The 25,755-nt window shown below is 45.6% G+C and overlaps 2 protein-coding genes across 3 annotated transcripts in view; both read left to right on the forward strand.

Moving 5' to 3' along the window:
* The first annotated feature begins 4,597 nt into the window (after positions 1 to 4,597).
* Positions 4,598 to 8,836, forward strand: Fam170b (family with sequence similarity 170 member B). Of its 2 annotated transcripts, none has more exons than XM_076931443.1 (2): positions 4,598 to 5,707; positions 7,355 to 8,836. In XM_076931443.1, the coding sequence occupies exon 2, from the start codon at positions 7,360 to 7,362 to the stop codon at positions 8,365 to 8,367; it is 1,008 nt and encodes a 335-aa protein (XP_076787558.1). In that variant the 5' UTR covers positions 4,598 to 5,707; positions 7,355 to 7,359; the 3' UTR covers positions 8,368 to 8,836. The 2 variants fall into 2 exon arrangements, with proteins under 2 accessions (XP_076787558.1, XP_034355122.1); XM_034499231.2 differs by lacking the exon at positions 4,598 to 5,707 and adding an exon at positions 5,856 to 6,223.
* A 13,069-nt stretch (positions 8,837 to 21,905) lies between these two features.
* Vstm4 (V-set and transmembrane domain containing 4) overlaps positions 21,906 to 25,755 on the forward strand; it is an 85,124-nt gene continuing 81,274 nt past the window's right edge. Inside the window, exon 1 of the mRNA XM_034498606.2 lies at positions 21,906 to 22,068. Coding sequence (XP_034354497.1) covers positions 22,014 to 22,068 — 55 coding nt within the window. The 5' untranslated portion in view covers positions 21,906 to 22,013. The remainder of the gene's footprint in view (positions 22,069 to 25,755) is intronic.

Genomic DNA, 25,755 nt, shown 5'->3' on the forward strand with positions numbered 1-25,755 from the left:
GCTGGCCATGCCAGGCTAGGACAGGCTATTTCTGGCTCTGGTTGTGTGGGATGGGTGATCTGACGCTCCATAGCCTATTTCATAGCACAAGCCTCACTGGAATTAGAATCGAAAACAAGGCAAGTGTGGTGTCTCTGCTTCCTGCATGGCTGCGGCTGCTTTGTTTCCTGTTTCCTTCTCTGTGGAAAAGAATGGAGGCAGGGAGGAGCAAGGTTTGGAAGAAGGGAGGCTTGGAAAATACTGTAGGCTTTCTGGATGAGGCTTATGGCTCCTATGCAATGTGTGCAGAGCGTTGGCCAGGAGACAGCCAGAGCTCCAAGAAAATGCTGTGCTGGGCCTTTTGGGGTTTTGCACACCACCCCTGCTGGCTGCCTCAGAGAAGCAAGGAGGTTCCTGGCAAGACCAAAGAACCAGCTGGAAAACTGTGGAGCTGAGTGGGGCAAGGGGTGGGGGGTGGGGGTGGGGGGTGGGGGGGTGGGGGTGGGGGGTGGGGGTGGGGGGTGGAGGGGTGGGTTGGAGAGGGCTGAGCGAAGCCCTTTTGGGTATTCTCTGTTCAGTGTCTGTGTGGAGTAAGTAGAAGGCCCTTCCCAAGGACAGAAACAGTCCAGAGGCCCTTTGAGGGTGAAGCACAATGGCATGCTATTTGTAGGGTTTACATAACACAGGAGGCAACCTCCTGCACCACTTTACGACAACCTAGCAGAACAGCCTTGCCTTGAACATGCAAGGGATAGCAACCCTTCTGTAGCCCTTCCCACTGTGAATAAGGAATGTGAACAGTGCCCACCTGTTGGGACCAGGGGGAGCATCTCAAAGGTCAAAGGTCATACGGAGATTCTGGAAAGAGGGAGGATCTGGCCATGAAGTCTGGAAACCATTCTTTTGACTAGAAATTGGGCAACTGAAGGCAAAACCAGATATCTATAAATCACGTTATGGAATTAGCAGTTTGATATCTGAGGTTAATGGCGCTGATGTTGCTGACAGGACACTGGATCAGAACAAAAAGTAACACAGCTGGGGTGCCAGAAGTGTCCTCTCAGCCTGTCCTGGAAAACCATATGATCACTTGATTCTGAAATTCTGAAAAGGAATGCCCACCGTGAACCATCTCATCCAGACATAATCAAACACTATAGGGAAAAATAAATGCCCACTGAATCTTTGTAGCTGGGTAACAGATTGTACTCTAATATAAGGCACAACAAACATGCCCTCTTTCTGAGGGTGGAGAATTCAGGCAGGGCACTACCTGGACCACTCCACAGCTGGGCACCAGGATCATCTGAAGACACTCTGATTCTTGAGGCTAGTGGTTGACAGAGACCCACAGAGGTTGGTGTCTGGGGTATGTCTGTCTGGCCTTCCCATGTGGTCTGAGTGCTCTCAAATCATGGTGAATAACTGGAAAGGAGACTGATGAGGGTAGAAAGAATCTGGCCACCTTTACTAGCCTAGCACTGGCAGTTGGGAAGCACCTGTTCTCCACCCTGAACTGTCTGAGATAATTACAGAATCTGCCCTGGCCCAGGATGCAGGACCCTGTCACACTATGCAAGAAGATCGTGTGTGTGTGTGTGTGTGTGTGTGTGTGTGTGTGTAACTGATGTGACATCCTGTAGTTTCTTGTCCAATACTTGGCCCCAGTTGGTAGGGCTCTTCTGGGGAGATGATGAAACTTTTGGAGGTTGTTTTAGGGTTTCTGTTGCTCTGCTAAATACCATGGACACAAGTAGCTTGGGGGAGGAAAGTTCATTTTGCTTACACTACCACATCACAGTCCATCATAAAGGCACATTAGGGCAGGAACTCAAGGCCGAGACCTAGAGGTAGGAACTGAAGTAGGGACCACGGAGAAACACTGCCTATTAGCTTGCTCCTTGTCATGGTTTGAATATGCTTGGTCCAGGGAGTGGCACTATTTGGAGGTGTGGCCTTTTTGGAGTAGGTCTGTCACTGTGGGTGTGGGCTTAAGACCCTCACTTTAGCTTCCTGGAAGTCAGTCTTCCACTAGCAGCCTTCAGATGAAGATGTAGAACTCTCAGCTCTGCCTGCACCATGCCTGTCTAGAAGCTGCCATACTCCCACCTTGATTATAATAGACTGAACCTCTGAACCTGTAAGCCAGCCCCAATTAAATGCTGTCCTTTGTAAGACTTGCATTGGTCATGGTGTCTGATCACAGCAGTAGAATCCTAAGACACTCCTCATGGCTTGATCATCCTGCTTTGTTATACAACTCAGGACCATGTCCTGGGATAACACTGCCCTCTGTGGGATGGTCCCTACCACATCTATCAGTCTGTCATCAATCAAGACAACACCCCATAGACTTGCCTACAAGTTGTCTACTTGGCCAGTCTTATGGAGGAATTTTCTCACTTGTTTTTTTTTTTTTCTTTTTTTTTTCTCGCCAAGTTGATAGAAAACTTGCCAACAAAGAGGTGGAGCCTTGTTAGAGGAAGAGGGTGGGCCTGAGACTCTTACAGCATTGGTCTATTTCCTGTTCTTTTGCTTTGTTTCCCTGGTATGTATGAAAATGTGATCAGCCAGCTGGAGCTGTTGTCACATCTCCAACTCCTTTGGACTCTGACCCTCTGGAACTATTCACCAGAACAAATCCTTTCTTCCCTGAGTTGTTTTTGGTCATGGTATTTTATTATAGCAACAGAAAAGTCAACTAGTACACCATCTGTGGGAAAGTCAATCTCCCAGGATCCAACTAATTATTTGTTTCTGAGGAGGGCTGCTTATGCTTCGGTCTTGTTTTCAAATTCTCCTTGGGCTTTTATACATGTTCAATACAGGATCTATTTGGGGCTTTTATGGAGAAGGGCACACATATAGTTTCTATACTGGTGAGATCATCACCACATTTGAATGTTAGTTAGTACATGAATCCCTCATTTTGGAATGGTGTTACATAGTTTGTTTGCATTGTGTTTTCTTTAACCATTTCTTTCTTTTGGTGGCTATCTGAATGTTTCCTGTTATTTTTATCACTAGATACAACTAGAATCAGTGTTTCTCTGTGCGCCATTTTACACTATGCACACGTGGCTCCTTCCCAGGACAGAGATGTAGTGATGTGTGCAGTGTGGAGCATACCTATTGGCATCCACTGAGTGCTGGGTGGGTACAGTTGAACTTCTTTGAGAAACTTAATTTTCTCTGTTAAGAGAGCTGTGGGGAAATTGTTCACTGGTCTTCACCAGCACTTGCTATCATCAGTCTTTCTCACTTTTGCCTCATTTATAAGTAGAGACTGTGAAGCAGTAGACAAGTGAGCTTTTAAGTTGCAGTTTCCTTATGATGGCTACAAGAAATGTCTTAGATAGCTAAGACATCTCTTAGCTATCTGATTAATTCTAGAGGGAAATGCCTATTAATTTCCTTTATTTCTTTGTTTCATTTGACTAAGACAGAGAAATGCAAGTACAAACCGAAACTTTGGTTTTTGTTTTCATGTTTTGTTGTTCTGTTTTTGAGACTGGGCCTCACAGTGCATGCTAGAATAGTCTTCAATTTAAGATCTGACCAACCTCTCTCCAGGGTGGGGACTCTAGGTAGCACCACCTAGCACTGTGAATGTTAAGCAAAATTTGATAACACACTGACACAACAAAGACCCAGAAAGGGCCCATCTAGATGGCTCAGTGGATAAAGGCAACTGCTACCAAGCCTGACAACCTGAATCTAATACCCAGGATCCACCGGGTAGAAGGAGAGAACTGATTTCTCTAAGTTATACTCTGACTTCCACACACATATTATGGCACATGTGTACCCCTTTCCATGCTCCCACTTGCAATAAACAAGCAAAATAAAATAAAAATTTAAAATAAAAAGACCCTTCGTGCTTACATAGACAGATACCACTTAGTAAAGCCACCCTAAAATTGCATAGAAGTTATTTTACTCTCTACACATTTACTGCTAAAGTGTAACCTCAAGCTATAGGAAAATATTCCAGTTGTCTCATGTGAGGTGAGATCAGAGTTCATCTTTTTATAGTACTGAATTTGAAATGTTCAGGGTAATTTGCTAGCTGAGTATTCTTTTCTCCAAGATGTTCGTTATTTGCATTATCCCTTAAATGGTCTAACCTTCCTCTAACATCAATCCAAATTTTGTACTGGTTCCCTTGGTTTTTGTTTCTATTTTATTATTATTATTATTATTATTATTATTATTATTATTATTATTATTAACAAGGCATGACTTTGTGTTTATATGGAAAGAAAGGGCACACAGTTTCCTCTTCCAACTATGAACAATGGTTCTCTGTTGCTGCAGGTAGGACTTCTCAAGGCTCAGTAGAGCTCCCTAGTATAGGTCTTTACCTTCTGGGTGGAAGATGTTTGCTTGAGTGGTGTTAGGGTTGCTTTGGGAACATTGGGGTTCTCATAAATCCATCACTTTTTAGAACTGTTGAGAATTTAGAAATTAAGGGACTAAAGCTGGTGACACAGAGAAGCAGTCAGCTTGATGCAGGAAGTGTATGAAAACTATGCAAATGTATGTAAATGATAGGAAGTGCTGTAGGAGAGAGAAGTGGCTAGCCAGACTATTGCTAGGCTGATTGTATAAGTTGAGGAGGAGGTGATTCTCAAAATCCTTATGTGAGAGGGTCTAGCAATGTCTGGGAGTTACAGGACTTTGGGGTTTAGGGAGTAGGCAGCCAGAGGAGGTAGGTTATGGCCTTGTCAGCCAAATGTAGTCACTGTTTATTCACGGACTTGGCAAGTACTTCTGTAGCAGTGGTTGGCATGTTGGATATTGCTTAAGTATAAGCCATATAGTGAGAAAGATGAAGGGCATCTCTATTCTTTTAGAGATTGCATTTGAAGAGAGACTAGATCTGTCTGGCCTGGTATCCATCCCACCACTCAGGACACAAAGGTGGGATAATGGGTACTTTGAGACCAGCGTGGGCTGGTGCAAGGTTGACCTCAGCTACATGAGGAGATACTGTCTCCAAAAACAAACAGGGAAGATAATTGTGTGTGAGTATGTATAGCTGATGCTATTACAAAAACAAAAACAAAAACAAAAACAAAAACAACAACAAAAAAACCCCAAACAAAACAAAAAACAAAGAACCTGGGACCCAGAACAAACAGGAAGAACAAGGTCAAGACCCTTGAGCCCAGGAGAGGAGGCTTCCACTATGTGGACAGCCAAGAGGAGGTGACACTACAGAAGCTGGGCAAAGCATGAAGAAAGGGACAGAGTTCCTTTCTGTGCAGAGTGGCACAGAATTCTGGGAAGCCTAAGAAGGCCAGGTGGGGACCTCAGAGACAAGCATTCTGACAAACTCTTTTATAGTGTGAAGTTAGGCTATGTTGATGTTTGGTGCTGGATGTCCAGTGAGCCTATCTATGAATTCAGTTCATATGAAATGAGATCATGTGTGTGGATGTGTGTGTGTTCGAGTGCTTTTATGCTTATTTGTGTGTCAGTGTGAATGCTGGAAACATATACTCATATACTATGTCTATGTATTTATTTATATTGTAACATGTGTATTTAAGTGATTATGTATGTGAGCATTCACATTTCTGTGTATAAGTGCCTATATGTTCACCTGAAAAATTTTCATTTTATGTGTGTAGCTGTTTTTCCTGCATTTATCTCTGTTCTTTATGATAGCAGTACCTGAAGGGGCCAGAAGAAGGCATCGGATTCCTTGGGACTGGAATTACAGGTAGTGTCATATGGGTGTTGGGAATCAAATCTGTGAACTCTGGGAGAATAGTCAGGGCTATTAACCTCTGAGCCACCCCCCCCCCCAATCCCTGCATTTAAGTCTTTATGTTTGTACACATACTTGAGAGCATGTGCCCGGGTTTTGTGTTTGTGTTCCTGAGAAGAAACTGAGGAGAAATGGTCACAGAGGAAAATAAACTCACACTGGGACCCTTTCCTGATAACCTGGCAGGGACTTTTAGCCTGGCCAAGGGTCACAGAACAGACCCGTGTCACTGATGACATCACAGAATAAAGCCAGGATCCTAGTGACCATGTGGCCACTCAGGCTGGGGCTGGCTGGAGGACTTCAGCACAGCCCACACCAGCTCTCACGGAGATTCTGGGTGCTGGTTTGAAGTCATGAAACGCCATCTCATGGAGCACAGGGGAGAACAGACACCAATCAATGGGACCGCCGTGGGCGTGGCCAGCCCAGACACCACAGAAGAGAGCACAGGAGTGTGCTGGCCAGGTGGTCGATAGATGGGGAAAGGGATATTGTTATCAAAGGGGTGTGTTGATCACACAAAGCAGATGAGAAAAGTGGTCTTTGGGGGAAGCTGGTACTTCTTATGCTGTTGTGCATCTATAGGGCTATTTCAGGAGATATGTAGACAAGAACGAGGCCTTTATGTGTTGATTTGGATGTGTGTTTGAAGAAAAAATAATGTCAATCCTGTAAGACCTGTAGTAACATAAACACTCCTTGATAGTTCATGGATACACGCTAATCTAGAATGCCAACTCAGTGGATACCAAGCTGTGTCTGCAGGCAGCCCTTTAGAGAAGATCTGCTCTTGGAGCCAAGTGGCTCCTTCTGGTATGCAGATTCTCTGCCTCGGTTTCCTTGGTGGGATGAAAATCACGATAGTGAAATTTCTTAGGCTTGTTGTGAATCTTAAAGGAATGAAGGCATAGTACACTCTTACATGGTGACAGGGACACAACGTGTTTCCAAGGAGTGGATGAGAGGCAACCCGAGATAGAGATAAGTCACAAACAGGCGGAGAAGCTGGGGCGTCACTCCTCCACAGCCCTGTTGCATTCTTGGTTTTCAAGTGGGTTTTATTGAACTGATGTCTGCACAGCCTGTGATGTGTACAATACAAGGAACTGTGACACTGTTCATGTAAGTGACAGTCACAGCCAGAGCACAGACTATTATCTTGACCCCCAAGAGTTCCCCTAAGGCTCCTTTATGTCATGCTTACCCCTCCAGCTCTCGGTAACTGTTCTGTCCCTACAGATTTGCTTTTTCTAGAGTGTCTTCTAAGTGAGACCAGGTGATGGCTTTTTTCATTTAGCAGGTGCATTACTTTTTGTGTCTGTTCTGCACACATTCCTTGTTTGTTTCTTTTAATCCATGAATACACAATCTACTTACCAGTTTATCAGGTGTTGGCTTTTTACACTTCAGTTAATAACATTTACACATTCTTTTATCCTTCTCTCCCTGTGAGATAGTTTTATGGTCATCTCTGATTAATAACAAGCACCTCTCCAAAGCCGCCAGAGCCTGCATGATTTTGTTTGTGGTTTCTCAGGAAAGTTACGCTTGGAGCCTTTCTGAGCACACTGACGAAACTGTCCTTCCACTTCTCAGGGACCATGAAGAGGAATGAGCCATCTCCGCGGCCAGGGCCTGCCTGCCTCCCAGAGGACGACATCTACTTGGCATCCCGGGCACAGGGGGTGCTGGGCTGGAGCAGCTCTCCATCAACCCAGTCGTCCTCCGAGTATCAGTCTTATTCTCAGTACCAGTCCTGGGACTCTAGCAAGTCCGAGGTGCAGCAGGAGACCCCACCTGAGAGCGTGTGCGCCCTGTATACCCACGTGCAGACCGTGCGCGGCGTGGCAGTGGCTTGGGAAACTGACGATGGCTTTGAGCCAGTCACCAGGAAGCCCCTTATCCGGGAGGCCGAGTTCATCAAGCGTCAGCGGCGGAAAGGCTCCTCCTTCGAGATGGCCTCCAACACAGACCTGCGCTGGGAGCTGGAAGCCTGCAAGCACTACTGCCCTCAGACTGAGGACACTGTGGACTGCTGCATGCAGGAGCTACGAGCACCACCAGACTGGCTGGTCACCACCAACCATGGCTTGCGCTGTGTGGCCTGCTGCAGAGTCTTCCCTACGTTGGAGGCGCTGCTGGACCACGCTCAGCATGGCATCCGAGATGGCTTCAGCTGCCAAATATTCTTCGAAGAGATGCTGGAAAGGAGGCGGGCCCGGGATCAAAGGCAGGACCAGCAGCCTGTAGAGGAGGAACAGAGCCCTTCGGACAGTAGTGAATGTACCAGGCTCCTAACCAAGGTGCTTCCCCGGCAGCAGGAGCAGGAGCAGGAGCAGCAGCAGCAGCAGCAGCAGCAGCAGCAGCAGCAGCAGCAGCAGGAGCAGCAGCAGCAGCAGCAGCAGCAGCAGCAACAGCAACAACAACAACAACAACAGCAGCAGCAGCAGCAGAAACACCAGCAGCAGCGGCAGCAGCCATCACAACAACAGCCACAGCCACAGCCACAGTCACAACCACAGAAGCAGCAGCAGAGGCAGCAGCAGAGGCAGCAGCAGCCGCCGCGACAGCAGCAGAAACAACAGCCACTGCAGCAACAGGGAAAGTAGAGATCGGAGGTGAGCTGCCCACCCTCCCTCCAGCATTTTGGATTGCTGCTCCTTTTCCAGCCAGCCGGACCAGAGCCACCAGAGCAGGGGGGAGAGGACCAGGGTGGTGGGGGGAAAAGCCATCCATGTGGCATGTGGAGCAGCAAAGGTGGGAGGAGTGGGAGCCTTTCCCCAAGGAGGAGCATTTCCACTAGAGTCCATTTCAAAACCCGAATCCAAAGAAGAGGGCTTCAAGAGTTCCTGATGGTGGATGCAAGATGGGAAACAGGCAAGTGTGTGGCCACAGGGATTTCTATTTTTGCTGAAGGATCAGCAGCAGTCCACACTTGCTGTTCAAGTACGAGTGACTCACGGGGGAGCCAACTGCAAATGAAGCTTCGGCCCTATTTTTTTCATTGTTAGGAATCTGTCATATGCCCTAATTCTATGTCTTATGTTGTTGGGATTAAACTTGGATAAGACAAAATGATACCCAATGTCTTGAGTGAGCCATGCTCCCAGGTTGGGTATGTAAGTGGGTGGCTGGCCGTGTAGGTGACTAACCGACAGATGTGGGGAGCCATGCAGCTTTACAGAAGCCGGTGCTTGGGAAGTCCTTCTTTCCTGTCCATTCAAACACATTTCAAATGTTATCATCAATCTGCTCCACACCTTCTTCCTAACCAGTACAGGGGGCTGAGGGGAGCAAACAAAGACATCAGCCAGGGCCACTGGGTTAGGAATGTGACCAAGGGAGCCCTTGTGAGTTGAGTAACCCTTAATAGAAATGCCTGGAGTCCAGTCATTTCACACTCTTCCAGAAGCTGGACTACTTGTATATGCACAATGAGACGTATTGGGAATAGGATCTAAGTGTAAACAAAATCCATCGGTCTCACACACACTCTAATGTTTACCCAGAAGGGATTCTGCTTAACATCTATCTGCTCAGTACCTGTTTTTCACTGTGTTCAATCATGTGGGGTCAATCGTAAGATCTTCTGCTTCTGACATCATGCCGGTGCTCAGAAGGCTTCAGACCGGGGAGCTGGTCACAGCTTGTGTTTGTGCTCCTGGGATTGGAGATGCTCAACCTGTACACAAGCTCCATGGTGCACACAACAAAGTCAGTCATAAAGCAAAGCGTTAATCTCATTCAGAAGGTTCAAGGACCCAAGAAGAGGGGCCCTAAGATAAGCCATTTGATCAGAAGGTGCTCATACATCAAATAAGCCAGACAGAATACTATGAGGCTTTTGCAAAGACAGCATTGCTGACACTGAGTTAAATGTTTTTTTTTTTTTTTTTTTTTTTTTTTTTTTGAGGAGGCTATGGGTATTCCCTCATGTGACAACAAATAGCTGTGCCATAGTGGTAAGATTGCTCCTGGTTAAGAACACATGAGCTAGGCAAAACGAGGGCCTTGGGAGATAGAATGACTCAGTGTGTTCAGAGAACTGCCAGCCACTTGAGCCTGCAGCAGCGCTGGAGGTAATGTTCTTCATACTTTCAGTGAAGACATAGCATCTACCATGTGGCAGACACCGACTATGCACAAGAGAAAGAAGAGGATCAAAGAAATAAAAACAGGTGGGTGTGGTTTAGGAGACCATACCACCAGTGGGTGAACTGATAAAAATAATTGCAAAAGTTTTTTTCCCTGACCTGCAGGGCACTGCCTCAGCACTATCTGCTTCTCTGGCTATGCTCTGGCCACACTGGTGTCTTTTAGTGTTAAGATTCCAAACCTTAGAGCTTTGGCACAGATACTCGTGGGATGTAGTCCTTCCCTGTATTTTGGCCAATATGTTACTCTTCTCTGGAGTTTTCTCCACATTGCAACCTTAGCTTATACCTCACTCCATGTGCTGGTTTAAGGAAGCGAGTGACAGGATTGGTCCATGTCTTTAAAAGCACACTGTTGAATGAATGTAAAAATTGGGGTTGTAGCAAAAGGAAAAAGAGGTGGGGAGATTTGTAAGCTAGGCAGGAGTCTAGGCCAAGGATGGTGGTGATCTAGATGGGACGAGGAATCGACTTCATTGAAGATGTATTTGAGGAATCAAATATAAAGTCCTTGAGGACAAAGGAAAGTGTGTGCCAAGATGGAGTCGTCAGTTGATAGGAAATAGTATTTGCTACCTGGTGGAAGATTGCAGTGTGTTTGATGTGGACATACGTGCACATGTGGGTGTGTGTGACTGTGTTTGTGAGAATCCACATGAGCGTGCCTTACATGATCATGTCTCTGTGTGCACATGGTTTGCATGTGGACATAGTTCTGAGATACTGCTCACCTGGGACATGAGAATCTTAAATGCTAAAGGCAAGACAAAGTAGCGATGTTGACTGTGAAGTGGTTTCTGAGTTAGACCAGGAGACATATCTAACTCAGAACCATAAATGAGGATGCTAACAGAATTCCAACAGAAGTGGATGAAACTCTAGGGAGCTGGAGCGGAGATAGGATGGGCTGGGAAATAGAACTGGGTAGGCCGGGAAGATAGCTCAGCATAGAACAAAAAGACTGTGGCTGAGAAGAGCAGAGGTCAGATTAACACTGGTCAGGTTTAGCCCTGAGAGAAATCTCTAGGGGTAAGTTTGAAACTACCTTGGTGACAAAGCAGTGATGGACCAAAAGGAAACTGAGAACGGAAGCAAGTGTGTATATTCTAATGAAAACAGCCAGTGGAGGGGGGAGAAGGAGAAACTGAAGATGAAGCCAGAGAAATCAAGAACTGAGGCAGAGAGGGGTGAAAAGAAAGAAAAAAAACTGACCTGGAAATAAGCCTGTGTTTTGTTGCATGCAAATGGTAGTCAAGCAGGGATTTCGAGTACAAGTCACAGAACCTGAGTTCCCACCCCTTGGAATTATCAAGGAGTCCTTGAATGTTCAAAAAGTCAGACTGCATTTGTGAAAGATACCAGTGAACATGGTGAAGGAAAGAGATGAGCAGTTTGGCTGGGGACAAGGGGTCAATGGAATTTGACAACTGGGGGAATTCAAGGGAGATTCAGAAGGTTGTGACTATGGTGCCTGGCTAGTATCCACTGGGGGAGGTGACCTGGTATTTTCTCTGGGTGTGTGGTGGTGAATGTTAGAGCTAAAAGAATGGAGTTGGCGTTGAGGAAAGAGGAGGAGATTCATTGGGATGCTGAGTGGTAAGCTTGAGAAGTATCTAGAAGGGTGCTGGTTTGAAAGGTGTGGGATGCCAAAGGGTGATACTTAAGAATGGAGGTGAGTTGTCATTACCTGCGGTGTATGGTTACCTGAGACCATGGTGTGCCCCATGGGCCTCATGTAGGTTGTAGCCCCTCTAATCAGACATGAGGATATCTTCCATTTAAAAAGGCTGTCTGAATGTGCTTTGAAAGATGCTACAGGATCTGTTGTCTGAGTCATAGAAAAGCTATTTGGCATAGGAGGGGACTCAGTAGGTAGACTCCAAGCACAGTCTAAGGAAAGAGGAGACTGTTGAGCTAGAAACACTAATGAGAAGGGAATATTTTTATGTAAAATTCAGTAGCTGGTGATACTAAGATCAGATACAATAGCCCGAGTCTAGAGTTCCATCCTTCAAAGGCATGTTTACATGTGCTTAGCTCTGATACTCTAAAGACTTCGTGTAAAGACTTTGTGTTGAAGTCATAGCTCTATCCATATTAAATCATGTAATTCTCTACAACCCTGCAAGATGTGGTACCTAACCTTAGTTCTCTTTTGTTACTGAGTGACCCAAGACTTCATCAAGGTCTCATGGCTTCTGTGTGTGGTGGAGTAGCTTGGCTACAAACTGTATTCTAACCACAACACCAAGAATCCAGCTTGAATTGAGAGACAGATGAAGGTACCTGAGAAGGCACAAATGTTCAGTCCCACGGTCTGTGCTGATTTTAGATTAAATGGCAGATGAAGAACAGAGAAGAGGTGAAGAGGACGCCAGGCAAATAAAGGATGATGGGAATCTCAGGTAAGCAAATTTGGAAGGAGCACTTTGGATGATGTGGATGGGAGAGAGGATAAAATTATGCTTCGCACAGTGACTGGCTCCTAAAGCATCTTTATCTCAACAGCATTAGATATTCAGTTGTGGTTTAAACATTGCTTTGCCGAGATCTGGGACCTCCACATAAGACTAGTACCAGATGAAAAACCCTTCTCTAGTTTTCAAGGGACCACAAACATTTGAGATAATAAACCACCTTAAACTCTCCTTTCCCAAGCCTTAGTGGGGAAATAGATCTCATTTTTTTTTTTTTTTGCATGAAGCCAATAATAATAAAGCCTAGCAAGAATGGCATTAAAAAGCAGATGATGTATTGATCTCATACACACACATGGTCATCAAATTTAACCAAGTTTAAAATGTGTAATTCACCTTGACTGAGTTTGGGTTATCTCTTGATAAGGATAGTTAAAAATATTACATCTGGCAATCGTATTGAAAGAACAATCACGATTCAATAAATATGAAGAGGACATGAGAGGTGACTCTCTTGAGCCCGTACTCGCTCTAGGACACACACTACTCTGCCATTCATGTCTTTCCATTTCTTATCATGTTTGTGCTTAAATCTGTATTAAAACCCTTTCCTACTAGACTCCAGTCTTGCTGCAAAAATATAAGATAAAGACATGATAAGCAATAACCAGTGGTAAGCCCCTGTATTTGTGATCAATTGCTTTTTAGATACAGGCACCAAGCAAGATGATTCAATGGGGTAAAATTAATCTCTCCAGCAATTGAAGCCAGACAGCTAGGCAAAGAGTAGAACTGAGGAGCTGGAGAGATGGCTTTGCATTTAAGAGCACTTATTGTTCATGTAGAGGATCCAGGTTCTCAGAACTCTCATGGCAACTTAAAACTGCCTTTAGCTCCAGGGGACCTGATGCTTCATTCTGGCCTCCATGGGCATCTGAACAAACATAGTACATATACATGCACTCAGGTACACACATGCACATAAAAATAAATCTTTAAAAAACAGAATGGAGTTGAATTCCTATCATGCTATACAAATATATGTGCACAGAGAGAAAAGAGAGAAAAGAGAGAAGAAAAGAGAAAAAGAGAATGAAAAAGACCTTAACATATATGCTAAAACTATAAAACTTAGTTACACCTATAGTTATAAAAACCATAGGTATAAAATTTGAGACTTGTAAACTTTTCTACATGGAAACTTATGTGAATATTCAGAAGCAACATTACTCAGTATAAAAATGTGAAAATAACCATGTCTTCCAAATGGTGAACAGATAAAACATGTAGTATATATTTACACAATTGGATATTATCCAGCTATAAAATGTGCACTGATCTACCATATACATGAATGAAACTTGAAAACCCTATGCAATATGAAAAAAGCTAGCCACAAAGGCTACCTTCTGTGCAACTCTGCACATATTAAATATTCAAAATATGTGCATTTACAGAGACAGTAAGCATGTTAGTAATTGCCAAGCATTCAGCCAAGGGGATGCATGGGAGCAGAGCGACACTAACTTCTGTGGTGTTTCTTCTTGGAGTGATAAACACATTCCAAAATTAGAAATGGGTGCAAAGCTTTGTAACTGTAACAAGGCATCCAATTGTACAATTAAAAATTGAATTTTGTGGCATATGGATTACATCTTAAGATGATAATAAACACAACCACTATTGTGGGTCAGCAAGGGGTCTTAATTCAGTGTAACTGGTGCCCTTACAAGGGGGAGGTGAAGGCATAAAGCTGTATAGAGAAAAGACTCATGTATTAGTCGGCTATGCTTCTGCTCAGAATGGCAAGTATTGTTAGCTTTCTCTTACCATAACAAATATCTGGGGTAATCCATTTTTGGAAACTGCTGAGGACCTACCTCATCTTGAGAGAGGGTCCTGAAGAATGGGTGTTTGGAAGTGGTGGAAGAAATGATTCAGAGTCAATGGTGGGATACAAGCTTATAGCTCTGAAGTCTGCTTGAGATAGCTCTCTGCTCAAGATAGTTCTCTGCCTGAGATAATTCTCTCTTGCAGACTAAAGCTGATGCCTTTATTTTTCATAAGGTACTTTGTTAGGATTTGCTTATCAATTTAATCATTTACCCCAGGTTTCCTTTTGACTATTTCGTGAATCATCAGTTTATAACTTTAACCCCTTGGCCCTAAAGACATGGCCACATGGCCACATGGCCAAAATGGCCAAGTTCTGTTGTTTTCTGGGACTGGAACATGGCCCCCTTGTTCTATTACATTATCATCAGCTTTCTGTTTTTCTAACTCTTTCACTTCCTAAGCTTGACTGTCCTGGAACTTGCTCTGTAGAAAAACCTTGAACTCAGAGATCTTCATTCTTACATTTTTCACAGTTGAGAAATCCTGTAAAGAACAGCTCTTATATAGATTTATGTATTTCTGAAATCATGTTTTCAGAGTTCTTTCCCACAGCCTTAAGCCCTTTCTTGAAGGTCACAGTGTTACCATTTTATTGAGGAACACCAGATACATTCTTGTTTCCTGGAATTGTGCTGTTTCAGATTATCATGGAGTCATTAGCAGAGAAAACATTCTCTGAAGGAGAAACATAAAGTAAAATATGTACAAACAAGCCTTATACATACAGCAACCATCACACTCAAGAAGATCCACACCCTGGTGGCTCTGCTCCAGGGGCAGAAACCATGCCACACCCTTCCTCACAGTTTTGGACATTTTAGTCCATTACATTGCTTGGTTGCTTTTAGGTGGGTGGGGCAGATCACTATGCTGGTGTGGACATATGGGAGAAGAAACTTGTCTGTCTGGTATCTGTGTAGGAAAGAGAGAAAAGAAGAAAACCAAATCCCAGAACTCCAGTAAGGACACACACCCAGGGATCTAAAACCTCTCTCTCTCTCTCTCTCTCTCTCTCTCTCTCTCTCTCTCTCTCTCTCTCTCTCTCTCTCTGTCTCATTGTGGGGCAGTGGGCTGTGAGAAGCAGCTGGGTGTTTGGTTGAGCATGAGTTTCGAACCCCGGAACCTTTATCGGACGGCAGGAGTTCGGCTCTGCTCCCAGGCCCTGGTTCTTTTCACTTAGCTTCAGTCCTCCAACAACCCCTCCCACAGAGAGGTTTATGACCATCAGTCATGAGGAACGGTCCCTCAGGCTCTCCCACATGCAGATGAGGTATCTCCAAGCTCTCAGGTCAAGCCAATAGACATTATTTGCTGTCAGACTCTAACCCACCCCAAAACTGTATATAAGGGCTCTATTTAGGGGACGTAAAGCGTGCTCAAGAATCATCCTGGTGTCCGAGAGTTTTTGTCACAAGAGCTGTAACACTTGGGGAGAGCTCTGCTCTCCCGGAACCTGCCTGGGACACCAAGCTGCCTCCTTGCCAGCTAACCGGCTTCTTATCGGCCCAGCCGGGGCCTGGACCAGCTCAGCGTGGAGAGACAGGTGCAGCACCTGGGAGAGACCGGTCAGCGACAGCGACGTCGGGAGATCATCGTGGGACACCCTCCAGAACAAGAAACCCATATCTCATGTGTGTCTGTGTGTGTTGCATATAGTATATGTGGGTGGGTGTGCATGTTTATAAGTATGTACATGTGTGGGTGGATGTGGCTGTGGAGGTCAGAGGTCAACCTTAGATATCTTTCCTCAGGACCCCTCACTTCTTGTTTGTTGCTTTATTTTCTGAGACAGAATTTCTTACTGGGGCCTGGGGCTTACAGATTCTCCTACTTCTACCTTCTTAGATCTGCAATCTTAAGTTTACACTACCATCCCCAGCTTTTCACATGGGTGCTGATAATCAAACTCAGATGCTATGATTGTATTGCAAGCACTTTACTTTCTGAGCCATTCCCTGACCTTGTTGTCACCACTTCTTACAGGTCCCACTACATTACAGTGCTGACCTTAGGATCAGTCCTTTAATACATTGGCCTTGCAGAATCATGTAAAGTACACTATTGAAGAGGTTACTGTCTTAGTTGGGGAGTTTCTATTGCTGTGAAGAGACACTGTGACCACTGAAACTCCTATAAGGTATTTAATTGGGACTAGCTTATGGTTCAGAGGTTTAGTCCCTTATTGTCAAGGCCAGATGCATAGTGGCATGCAGACAGACATGGTGCCAGAGTGGTACCTGAGTTCTACATCTGGATCTGCAGGCAGCAAGAAGAGAATGATACACACTAACCAGGCCTGGCTTGAACTTCAAGTCCTCGAAGTCCACCCCCAGTGACACTTCTTACCTACACCAACAAGTCCACACCTCCCAATAGTGCCAGTTTCTATGAGCCTCTGACACCATTCCATTTAAAATACCACAGTGGGCATCTATAACCCAGGAGGAAGGTAGGCCTCAGAAGAAACCAACTGAATGAAAAAAAAAAAAAAAAAAAAAAAAAGAGAGAAAAGGAAAGAACATGACTGTTTCCAGGTATGGTGGAAGAGAAAGTTTATTGTAGATAAAGGGAGAACATAAAGCATGGACAGGGACATCTGGGAGAGTCCAGAGTGGACATGACTAGGCTGAGTTGGGCCATGTGGGGAGAGGGGGAAGGGAAGGGAAGCAGGAGAGAGTGAATCAGGTGCAGCAGCCAAGAGGCCAAAGGTACAAAGGGGTCAGGTAGCCAAAATGTCTGGGTTACATAGGAAAGAGCCTCTGGGGAAAGGTCAGCCTAGCTTGGGCTGGTGAGTTTAGGATAGAGGCCACAGTATGCCAGCCATAGCCTGTAACAGCTAGGGACTGAGGGATGCTGGGAGAAGCTGGAGGCCACTTTGATATGTTAAATAAACACCTCAAACCCTTAACATCCTAGATTTCTTGTTCATATGAATGATAGGGATTGATGAAATCTTCTATGACTACTTCCTGCTGACACTGGCACATTGTTGTTGGGGACCCAAAAAGCTGGAATGTTGGCCAAGTACAGGAAGTGTGGGCTGTTACTCACTACCCAGACTCTGCAGGACCCTCTGGGGCGAGGGACATGCAGGCAGCGGTTGGGGCAGTTTGTAGTCTTTAATTGATTGGAAATGTGCTGGAATTGCTGGAATAGATATATATTAGGGGCAGAAAAAAGGGAGTTTAGGGAAAAAAAATTTCAGGTGTACCATTCGAAACTTTTAGCCTCATGGTCCTAGTAGTTGGGGTAGGGGAGTCTCATAGTTCATTTGACCTATGAGAGGGGGATTCCAGTTGATGGATGCCCTGAAGCTTATAAGACAGGTAAGTTTTGGATGTTAGCATTACCACTGGTAGTAATCTGTACTGAAATCCACGTTGTAGAAAAGTCAGTAGATTCACATATTTGAGTTATAGTAAAAGCTTTGGAACCCCCAAATAGTTTTGGTTGAAAGCATTAATACTTCTTTCTCTATCCAGAAGACTAGGTGTATATAGACAAATGTTTTTAGCACAATGAGAGGCACTTTTAAGTCTACACATAGAAGACAATTGAAGGGAATTTAAAATCTGGGGCTTGTGACTGTAATCATTGTAGCTACTCCTTACTAGAGCTAGTCTAATAGCTTCTCAGGACTCCACTGATTAATGTTCAGACTCAGGACTTTGGAAGTCTCAGTATAACAATAGCATAGGAAGGGAAAGAAATTTGAAACATTTTTCATGTGTTTATAGACCTTAAGTCACTTTTAAAAATTCAATTATTTACCATGAGACACAAGAGGGTGATTGATGACAGCAGTTATTATAAAGCAAATTCATTTCGATAAGTGAAAGCAAAAAGTTACTTTGAAACCTGTCTTGTGAGTTTATGTCTTTTTTAGAGTCAGGTAGCAAGAAAAATTGTCTTTCTCATCTGGAGGCTTAGGGAAATGAGGTGATGGTGAGGTTACATGGTATATTCTCTTCAACCTTAGAAAAGATGGCTGCTAATCATGTGGCTGCCTACTTCTTGAAGGCCACCAGCCAAGATGGAGGAGAGCCACATGGTTGCTGTTTTCCTAAACAAGAGTCAAATCTAAGTTACACATACAGTATATTCTAGATGAGAGTTGAATCACATAGATAGGATGTTGTAGCAAATTAAAATTCCTATATATAGGCTTTAACTATAAGCCTTTTGATATAAGTTTAAAGTCAAACTTTGTTACTTACAGATTTTACAGATTCTTTAGCCACACTCAATGAATTTACAAATCGATCCTGAGATAGAGTTTGCATAATAGTCCTAAAGGATTTCTTGAGAGCAGAACACAGACAAATCATAGAGATAAAAGATTTTAGAGTGGGAAGCTGTAAACACTTAGGGATAAAAGAATTGGGATCCTTTGTTCACACTGTGGCAGAAGTTGTTAGAATTTGGGACACTTTGTAACTCTGAGTGTGCTGTCTTTAGCCAGCAAGCTACACTGAGCCCAAGTCTGTTTTCAGCAAGACAGCAAGGCTTTAAGAAAAGCTCTGGATCCAAGAAAGAATTGAGTCCAAGAAGAAAGGGAAGAAGGGTCACAAAAGGAACTCAGCCATAGGGAGGGTTAGTCAGCTAAAAGAAAGAACAGTGTAGTCAGAAGGGACAAGAAGGAACAATCTTCACCCTAGGGAGATGGAACTCTCCACACTAGGGAGGGCTCCAATATTGCAGATGCCACAAGGGCATAGAGGAAATGTCGGACTTAGCTGGCAGCTCCTAGGGAAAGTCAAGGAAACTTGCAAAGAATGAACCCAGGAGGGCACAGGAGAGATAAAGTAGGTAGTTTGGAGGGGAAGCAGACAAGGAAAGGTCACAGACCCAGGAGCCGTAGGCAGCTTCTAGGGGGAGGTGAGGAAGTTCCCAGAAGAAGCTGAGAGGAGCCATGAGAGAGCAGAAGACATAAATAAGTGTTGTGGTAACAAGAATTTCCATTAGGGTGACCCAAATAGGACTGATAAACTTGTCATAGAGAAATGTCCCAAATCACAGAAGAGAGGTGATTTCCAAGTGATGGGGGCCTAGAAAGGTAAGAAGAAGCTTCCTGGCACACTGGTGTGGCTTTTGTAGTAAAAGTAGACAAAGCAGGGAGCTCCACAGTGACACCCAGTAGAAGGCGAGAGAGACAAGTGGTTAGAGCAGGTGGAGGATAAAACAGCTGGAGAGGTGTAAAGTAGTGTCTTAGCAAGCAGAATTGCCGTTATGAAGGTGGTGGGGACCCTGAAGGGCCTAGCAGGGAGACAGGACACTTACTAAGTGGTCTCAGAGAGATGGATGGTTAGTTAGGGTAGAGGTAAGAAGTGTCTGAAGAGGCAGACTGGAGAATATGGTCGGTGGCAAAAGCCAGCAGAAGCAAACCATCCATCCATACCTTAGGAGAGTCAGACCAACCACTTGGTTTGGAGTGGCCAAGTTCCTTGGAAGACAGCTCGTTGGGTTTTGGCACCAGAAGAGTGAAAAAAAGAAATAAAAGGAAAGGAAAGGAAAGGACATGCATGCTTCTGGTTATTGTCAGTCCCGTAAGAAGAACATGAATGGTCTATTAGAATTCCCAGAGCAGTGTTGAGTGTCCTCGAGTTTTGTCCTTTCTTAGGGTTAAGAACACACTTCCTAAAACTGTGCTGACTAGAGTTACTGCTGCTGACACGGTTAAAGCAACACTAGCATCAACATCCAACTTTGTAGCTACAACTGCAAACCAACAGATTCATACATTAAACACACACAATTATAATAACAAGAAGCCCAAACTAACAACATTAATTTTATATGATGGTGTGTGGAACTGGCTTGCCTCTTAGGTGAGTTTTGGGTTGAACATAGGCGAGGGTGTTCTGGATAGTGAGGCTGTCACTTCCAGCAGGGAGCTGATGGCTTCCATGTACACAACTCCATTGGCCATCCTGCCTTCCTTCTTTGACCTCTATAGCTTCCTTAGCCATCTGGTCTGGAACTGCTCCAAGCTGGCAGTCTTCATTTCTGCATATGAATACTCAGAACTTTGCCTCAGCAAGTGTGTACCACTGTGTCAGACATGGTAAGATGTCTCAGTTTTCTGTTTTCTAATTATTAGGAGGCTGACATGGGAACTTTCTGATAATCAAGTGCTCATTTTAGATGTATAAAACCTAAGTGATCTATTGTGTGATTACACCTCTGAAACTGGAGGAAGGATTGCGTACTCAATGACAGCATGTGATAGCTGACCTATGGAAATCTGCATGGTATCTTAGAAAAGTACAGGACGCTTGTAACCAACTACCAATAAAATAAAGGAGAGAATATCCTAAATAGTCTGTAAGTATTTTTGTGTGTATGTATGTGTATAGCGCATATGTGTGTGTTTTGTATTCATGTGATGCACATATGAGGGTGCACATGTATGTATATGTGTATATATATACATATATATGTATATATATATATACCACATACCATATGTATATGGTGGCTCAATGGTGATATCATTGTCTTCCTCAATTATTCTTTCCATTGTATATTGAAGCCGGCCTAGTGTTGAACCTGAAGTTTTTCTTCTCTGCCTTCTCTGCCAGTTTTGGCTAATTAGCTTGTTCCAGCTATTTCCTGTCTCTGCCCACCTTGCAGTAGGTTTACAGACTACAGGGGGCTTCCACCCTGCTGGCTTTTATAGGGTCCTAGAGATCAGTATTTCACTTTTCAGACTTACAGGGCAGGCCCCAGATCCTCTAAGCTATCTCCCTAGCCCAAACATCCTTTTTAAAAAGATGAGATCTGCTCCCTGGAAGGATCTCCTTGGTGGCAGGTCCCAAAGGGCAAAGCCCGTTGGCATGACCAGGAAGAGTGAATAAGTCCATCCTGAAGCTGCCCCGGTTTTAGTATCCATTGGCTGGGGCAGTACCTCTCTTGCTCTGCTCCACACCTCCCCCAGTCTTCCGCAAGCCTTTAAAGTGGAAGAAAGGATGTGGGGCTTCTGCTTTCTCCTCTCTGCCTCCTCTTCCTCCTCCTCTTCCCACTCTCACTCCTCCTCCTCTCCTCTTCTCAGTTCCAAGAACCACTTTTAATAAAGGCCTACTTGACTGCTGTTTTGTTTTTGTTTTTGTTTTTTTTCTGAACTCCCAACCCCCATCCGGCCACACACAAAGGAACCCCCAAGTAAAACACAGCTGATGGTCACCATCAGACACTGGTATCAAACTTCAGCCTGATTTGGTAAACAAGCCAGGAAGGATGGGACCACTGCCTTGCAACCGAGCAACAGTTGGAAGACTCAGAGGCACGTTCCAGGCTCTCACCTAGAAAGTAGAACTCTTCTGTGTGAACCCTCTAACTTTCCAGGGATCCTCACCCAGCCCCCACCTTCTTCAAGTTCAAGGCGGCAGTGGAAAGTTGTTTCTCTCTCAGCTGCTGAGGCTCCATGGGAGTGTGTTTGTAGATGAACCCAGTCCCTAAGTGCCTGGATCTCGCTTAGGAATAACCGAGTTGGGAACAAGGAGATCTAAAGGCCTCCAAGGCCTCTGGGAGTTCACAACGTCTTCCTGGACGCTTTAGCTCTGCACGTCGTGAATCTCCTGGGTCACCTCAGTTTTCTCATCTGAGACGTGGGCGTGGTGAAAGGGGACACCATGGGCTGGCCGAGGATGGAGAGGCCGCTCCCCCAGCTCGGCACAGACTCAGGGACCCAGCAGCGCTGGCCCGAACTGTGGCTGGAGGCCGAGGGGCGGGCGGGCCCGGCGGGCGGCGGCGCTCTCCCGGGTCACAGCGCCGGGCGGCGGCGGGAAGATGCGGCTGCGGCTCCTAGCGCTGGCGGCGGCCGTGCTGCTGGGTTCGGCCCCGGGTAAGCGCGGCGCGGCGGGCGGCTGCGCGGGAGGCCGGGGCTCGAGTGGGAGGGGAGGCCAGGGCTGCGTGGGGTCCTGGAGACTCACTCCTACCCCGCGATCCTGGCGGCGCCGACTCAGGTCTTCTCGGTTCCCTAGTCCTGCCGGCATCCCGCGGTGGGGACCCCCTCTCGGGACAGCTCCTGGTCTCTTCCAAGCCGCAGGCCGCGGAGCTCAGGGCGAAGCCAGCCTGATTGGAGCTCCAATTCGGCGGCTTCTTTCTGTCTTCCGTAGTAGTCGGGACCCGCAGCTGCTGCCAGCACCAACTACCCTTTAACTATCTTTGGAGCCGCTTCGAAAATGAGGTCAGGAGCCACCGGATCTTCCCAGCCCGCTGGGCACTGAGGACTGATTAGTCAATCTTCTGAGATGGTCAAATCTGGTTAGACAGGATGTCCTCGGCTTCATCCACGAGGGTCCTTTCCCACAAACACACTTCTTTGGAGACCACCTCTGTTGGCTTGTGTGGAGTTTTATGGCTCCCACTTAGAGGCACTGAAGAATTTTCTCCTCTTGTTTCCCAGCAATAGATATATATTAGTGACTCTTCCTTCCCAGGTGACTACCAGCGACAGGTGTGCACTATCTCATTTAATCACAATGGTGTTTCAAAGTAAGAAAATTAAGTAGTTATCGATCTGAATATTGCGTAAAACGTTATCTCAGTTTATCAGTCCACCAACCTCTAAGGGCAGTGCAATTATATCCCCATTTTAAAAACAAAGGAACAGAGGTATAGGTATGAAAAGGGGACACCCTTTAGATTCCATCCTGGATGTACCCAGAGTCACCGTCTAGCTCCTGTTTGTCATCCCTCACCTGGGGCTGTCATTTACTCTCTGAAACTCCGCCTCCATGACTCTGACCTCCATCTGCAAGGGAAAGCCCAACATACTAACTTAGCATATAAGCCCACACTCAAGGCCTGCACAGTCTTCCACCTTCATTTAGGAATAGGATGGGAGCTTATTGGTCCCCCAATCCCACCATTCATCTCACAGAAAAGAAAACTATCGGTCCAAGTACTTACTAAAAGCCAAGCTGTGGTACTGATGGTGGTTACCAGTCATCTTTGAAGTCAGATCTCCTAGGTTTGAATTTCATCTCTGTTATGTGCTGTGTGAACTTAAACAAGTTGTTGAGCTCGTCTGGGCCCTCAGTCTCGGCTGTAAAATGAGAATTAGCAGCCAATGAGGATAAGTTGGGGGAATACATCTAATTGCTTTAGAATTGCACTTGGCCGGAAGTTCATTTGACCAGGTGTCTACCTCTGTCACTGGACAAGGCAGTGTTTGCCCTGGACTGGAGGTAGTTTTAGATGATGGCTCACAGTGAACAATGTGTGGGCTAGGTCTGGAGGCATCACTGCTTATTGCTCCTCCTCAGTAGCCCCTGGTGCTACAAAGCAGTGTACTTCAGAGATTTGCTGTCTTGAGCCAGACACCACTTTGCTGTCACTTAAAAGACCCTGAATCCTGGAGATGAATGGAGGATGTCTTTAGATAGAGGGGAAGGCAGGCCATAGTGCCATGCTCACCTTCATGGCCTGTTCAGAGCTGGAGCCGTGGCCATTTCTGCATCCTGGGAGAAGCCTTTACTCCCCGCAGCTGGGGCTGCTGCTGCTGCTTCAGGAGAAGACCATGCACTCTGAGGCTCCATGGGTATCCTCTCAGAGAGCTGTCTATGTTCATCCTTTTCATGGCATTACCAAATCCCAAAGCAGGGGTTAGACTGTGAATCTCCTCCACAGGAGCCTGAGCTTCATGCAGAAGCACAGATAACAGTGTAACTTGTGGGACCCGTGTGAAATGAAAATTTAGGGGATATTCTTCAAAATATATTATACTTACAAGCAATGATCAGTAAAGGCTAACGCCAGTGGACATCCCAGGGGGTATCTGTGTGCTTGCAACTCTTCCATGCATGGACCCTACACTGATCCAGGGCAGTGTAGGGTCTCTTCCTGTTGCTCTTTCCCACAGTTTACACATACAGACTTACAGCTCACCACAGCCCTGCACTTGCTGTAGCCATGAAACACATCACTTTCCATTCATCATTCAGGTGAAGAAGCCCAGGCTCTGAGCACCCCATTCCAAACAGAAGCAGGTTTCTAGAGAGGGCATTGCAGGACACTAACTCAGGCTCTCTACTCAGACCCTTGACCCTTCATTTCTGTGCTCGCTGCTTCTTCTCTGGCAATTAGACAGGCCTGGGACCATGTGACTCCCAGTATTCAGCCCTCAAGAGATGCCTGGGACTTTCGAGCATCAGAGCACATGCTTGTAGAAGGAATGGAACCATGGCTGCAGGAGGCTTGTCTTTCTGTTTAGATCAGTGCCATCCATTTCTGTATTGTCACCTTTCTTGTTTAAGAACTGGCCTTTGACTGGGGTGAGGAGTTCTCTCCAGAGGACTGTGTACAGGAAGGGAAGGGGTTTCAGTCTGGGCCACAGTGGGATGTAGTTCACAAAGGGATACCCATCTTTCCAATTCTAGCCTGCACCTGGTTCTTCCTGCCTTGGGGACTCCGCATAGTGAGACCCTCTCTCTCTTGGACATCATTCTTGGCTGCTGAAATTTGACTTTACTAATTCCAAGATAGCTTTCAGCTCATGACCATATTCTTAGGTCTCTGTAATCCCAAGACAAGGATCAAGATTGTGTCAGGACTGTCTTTCTTGCTTGCTTGCTTTTTGTTTATTTTTGTTCCAGGGTTTTCTTAAACCCTTCATGTTTCCTCCATAGCTGGTGGCTTTGTGGTTCTATTCTCCCTGCCTGTCCAGATCAGCAGCTGCCTCATCCACTGGCCTCTTAGCTCTGTAAGGTCAAGGGAGGCAGTGGACACAAAAGGGAAGCAGAAGCCCCGAGTGAGGAGGTGTGGTGGAACCCACCCCTCACCTTAGCTCTTTGCAGTCTATGCTCAGAAAGCAAATGTTTGTCTTCTGCCTCAGGCTATTATGACTGTTTCTTATGTCAGAGAGTGAGGGGTCAGCCCTGCCTTGCTGCTACATTATGTCAGCTAGAGGAAGAGGGATGAGTGACATCTGCCTTGCTGAGCCAGCATGTACGCAGTGTACCTTTTGTCCACAGGTCATGCATGCTTGTCTGGCCTGTGTACCCACTTTCTATTGTCCTGTCTCCTATTGCTTACCCTGCCCCCTTTCTGCTGAGCCACGGGGGGACACAAAGATACAAATGGGAAAGAATAGAGTTTCTCTCCGCAAGTATTGAAATAAGCACCTTTAACTTGGGCCTATGCTTGTCAGGCCCCCTACCTGCACTTTCTCCCTTTCTGGCTGTACCCGAGCTACAGCTGTCTGCACATAAACCAAGCCTCTATATGTATACACTTGGCATAAGGAGCCTCCCGCTCCAGATGCCACTGCCCGTGGCACCTGACTTTGACAGGGGATCTCACTTCTGAGAGCCTATGACTTTCAGCAAAGCTTTTCTGACAAGAGTCTGGGGTGCTTAGCTATTCTAGCCTCAATGTCTCCACACCTTTGTGTGTGTGTGTGTGTGTGTGTGTGTGTCAGGTGAAAGGTTGGAGTGACCTTTCATCAAGAGGGCTGTATACATTTGCCTGCTGCCATACCAAGTGGCTTTAACAACAAACTTCTATTGATTAACAAAGGGTGAAATCT

The sequence above is a fragment of the Arvicanthis niloticus genome, chromosome 3 (genome assembly GCF_011762505.2).
Source record: "Arvicanthis niloticus isolate mArvNil1 chromosome 3, mArvNil1.pat.X, whole genome shotgun sequence".
NCBI classification, from domain to species: domain Eukaryota; kingdom Metazoa; phylum Chordata; class Mammalia; order Rodentia; family Muridae; genus Arvicanthis; species Arvicanthis niloticus.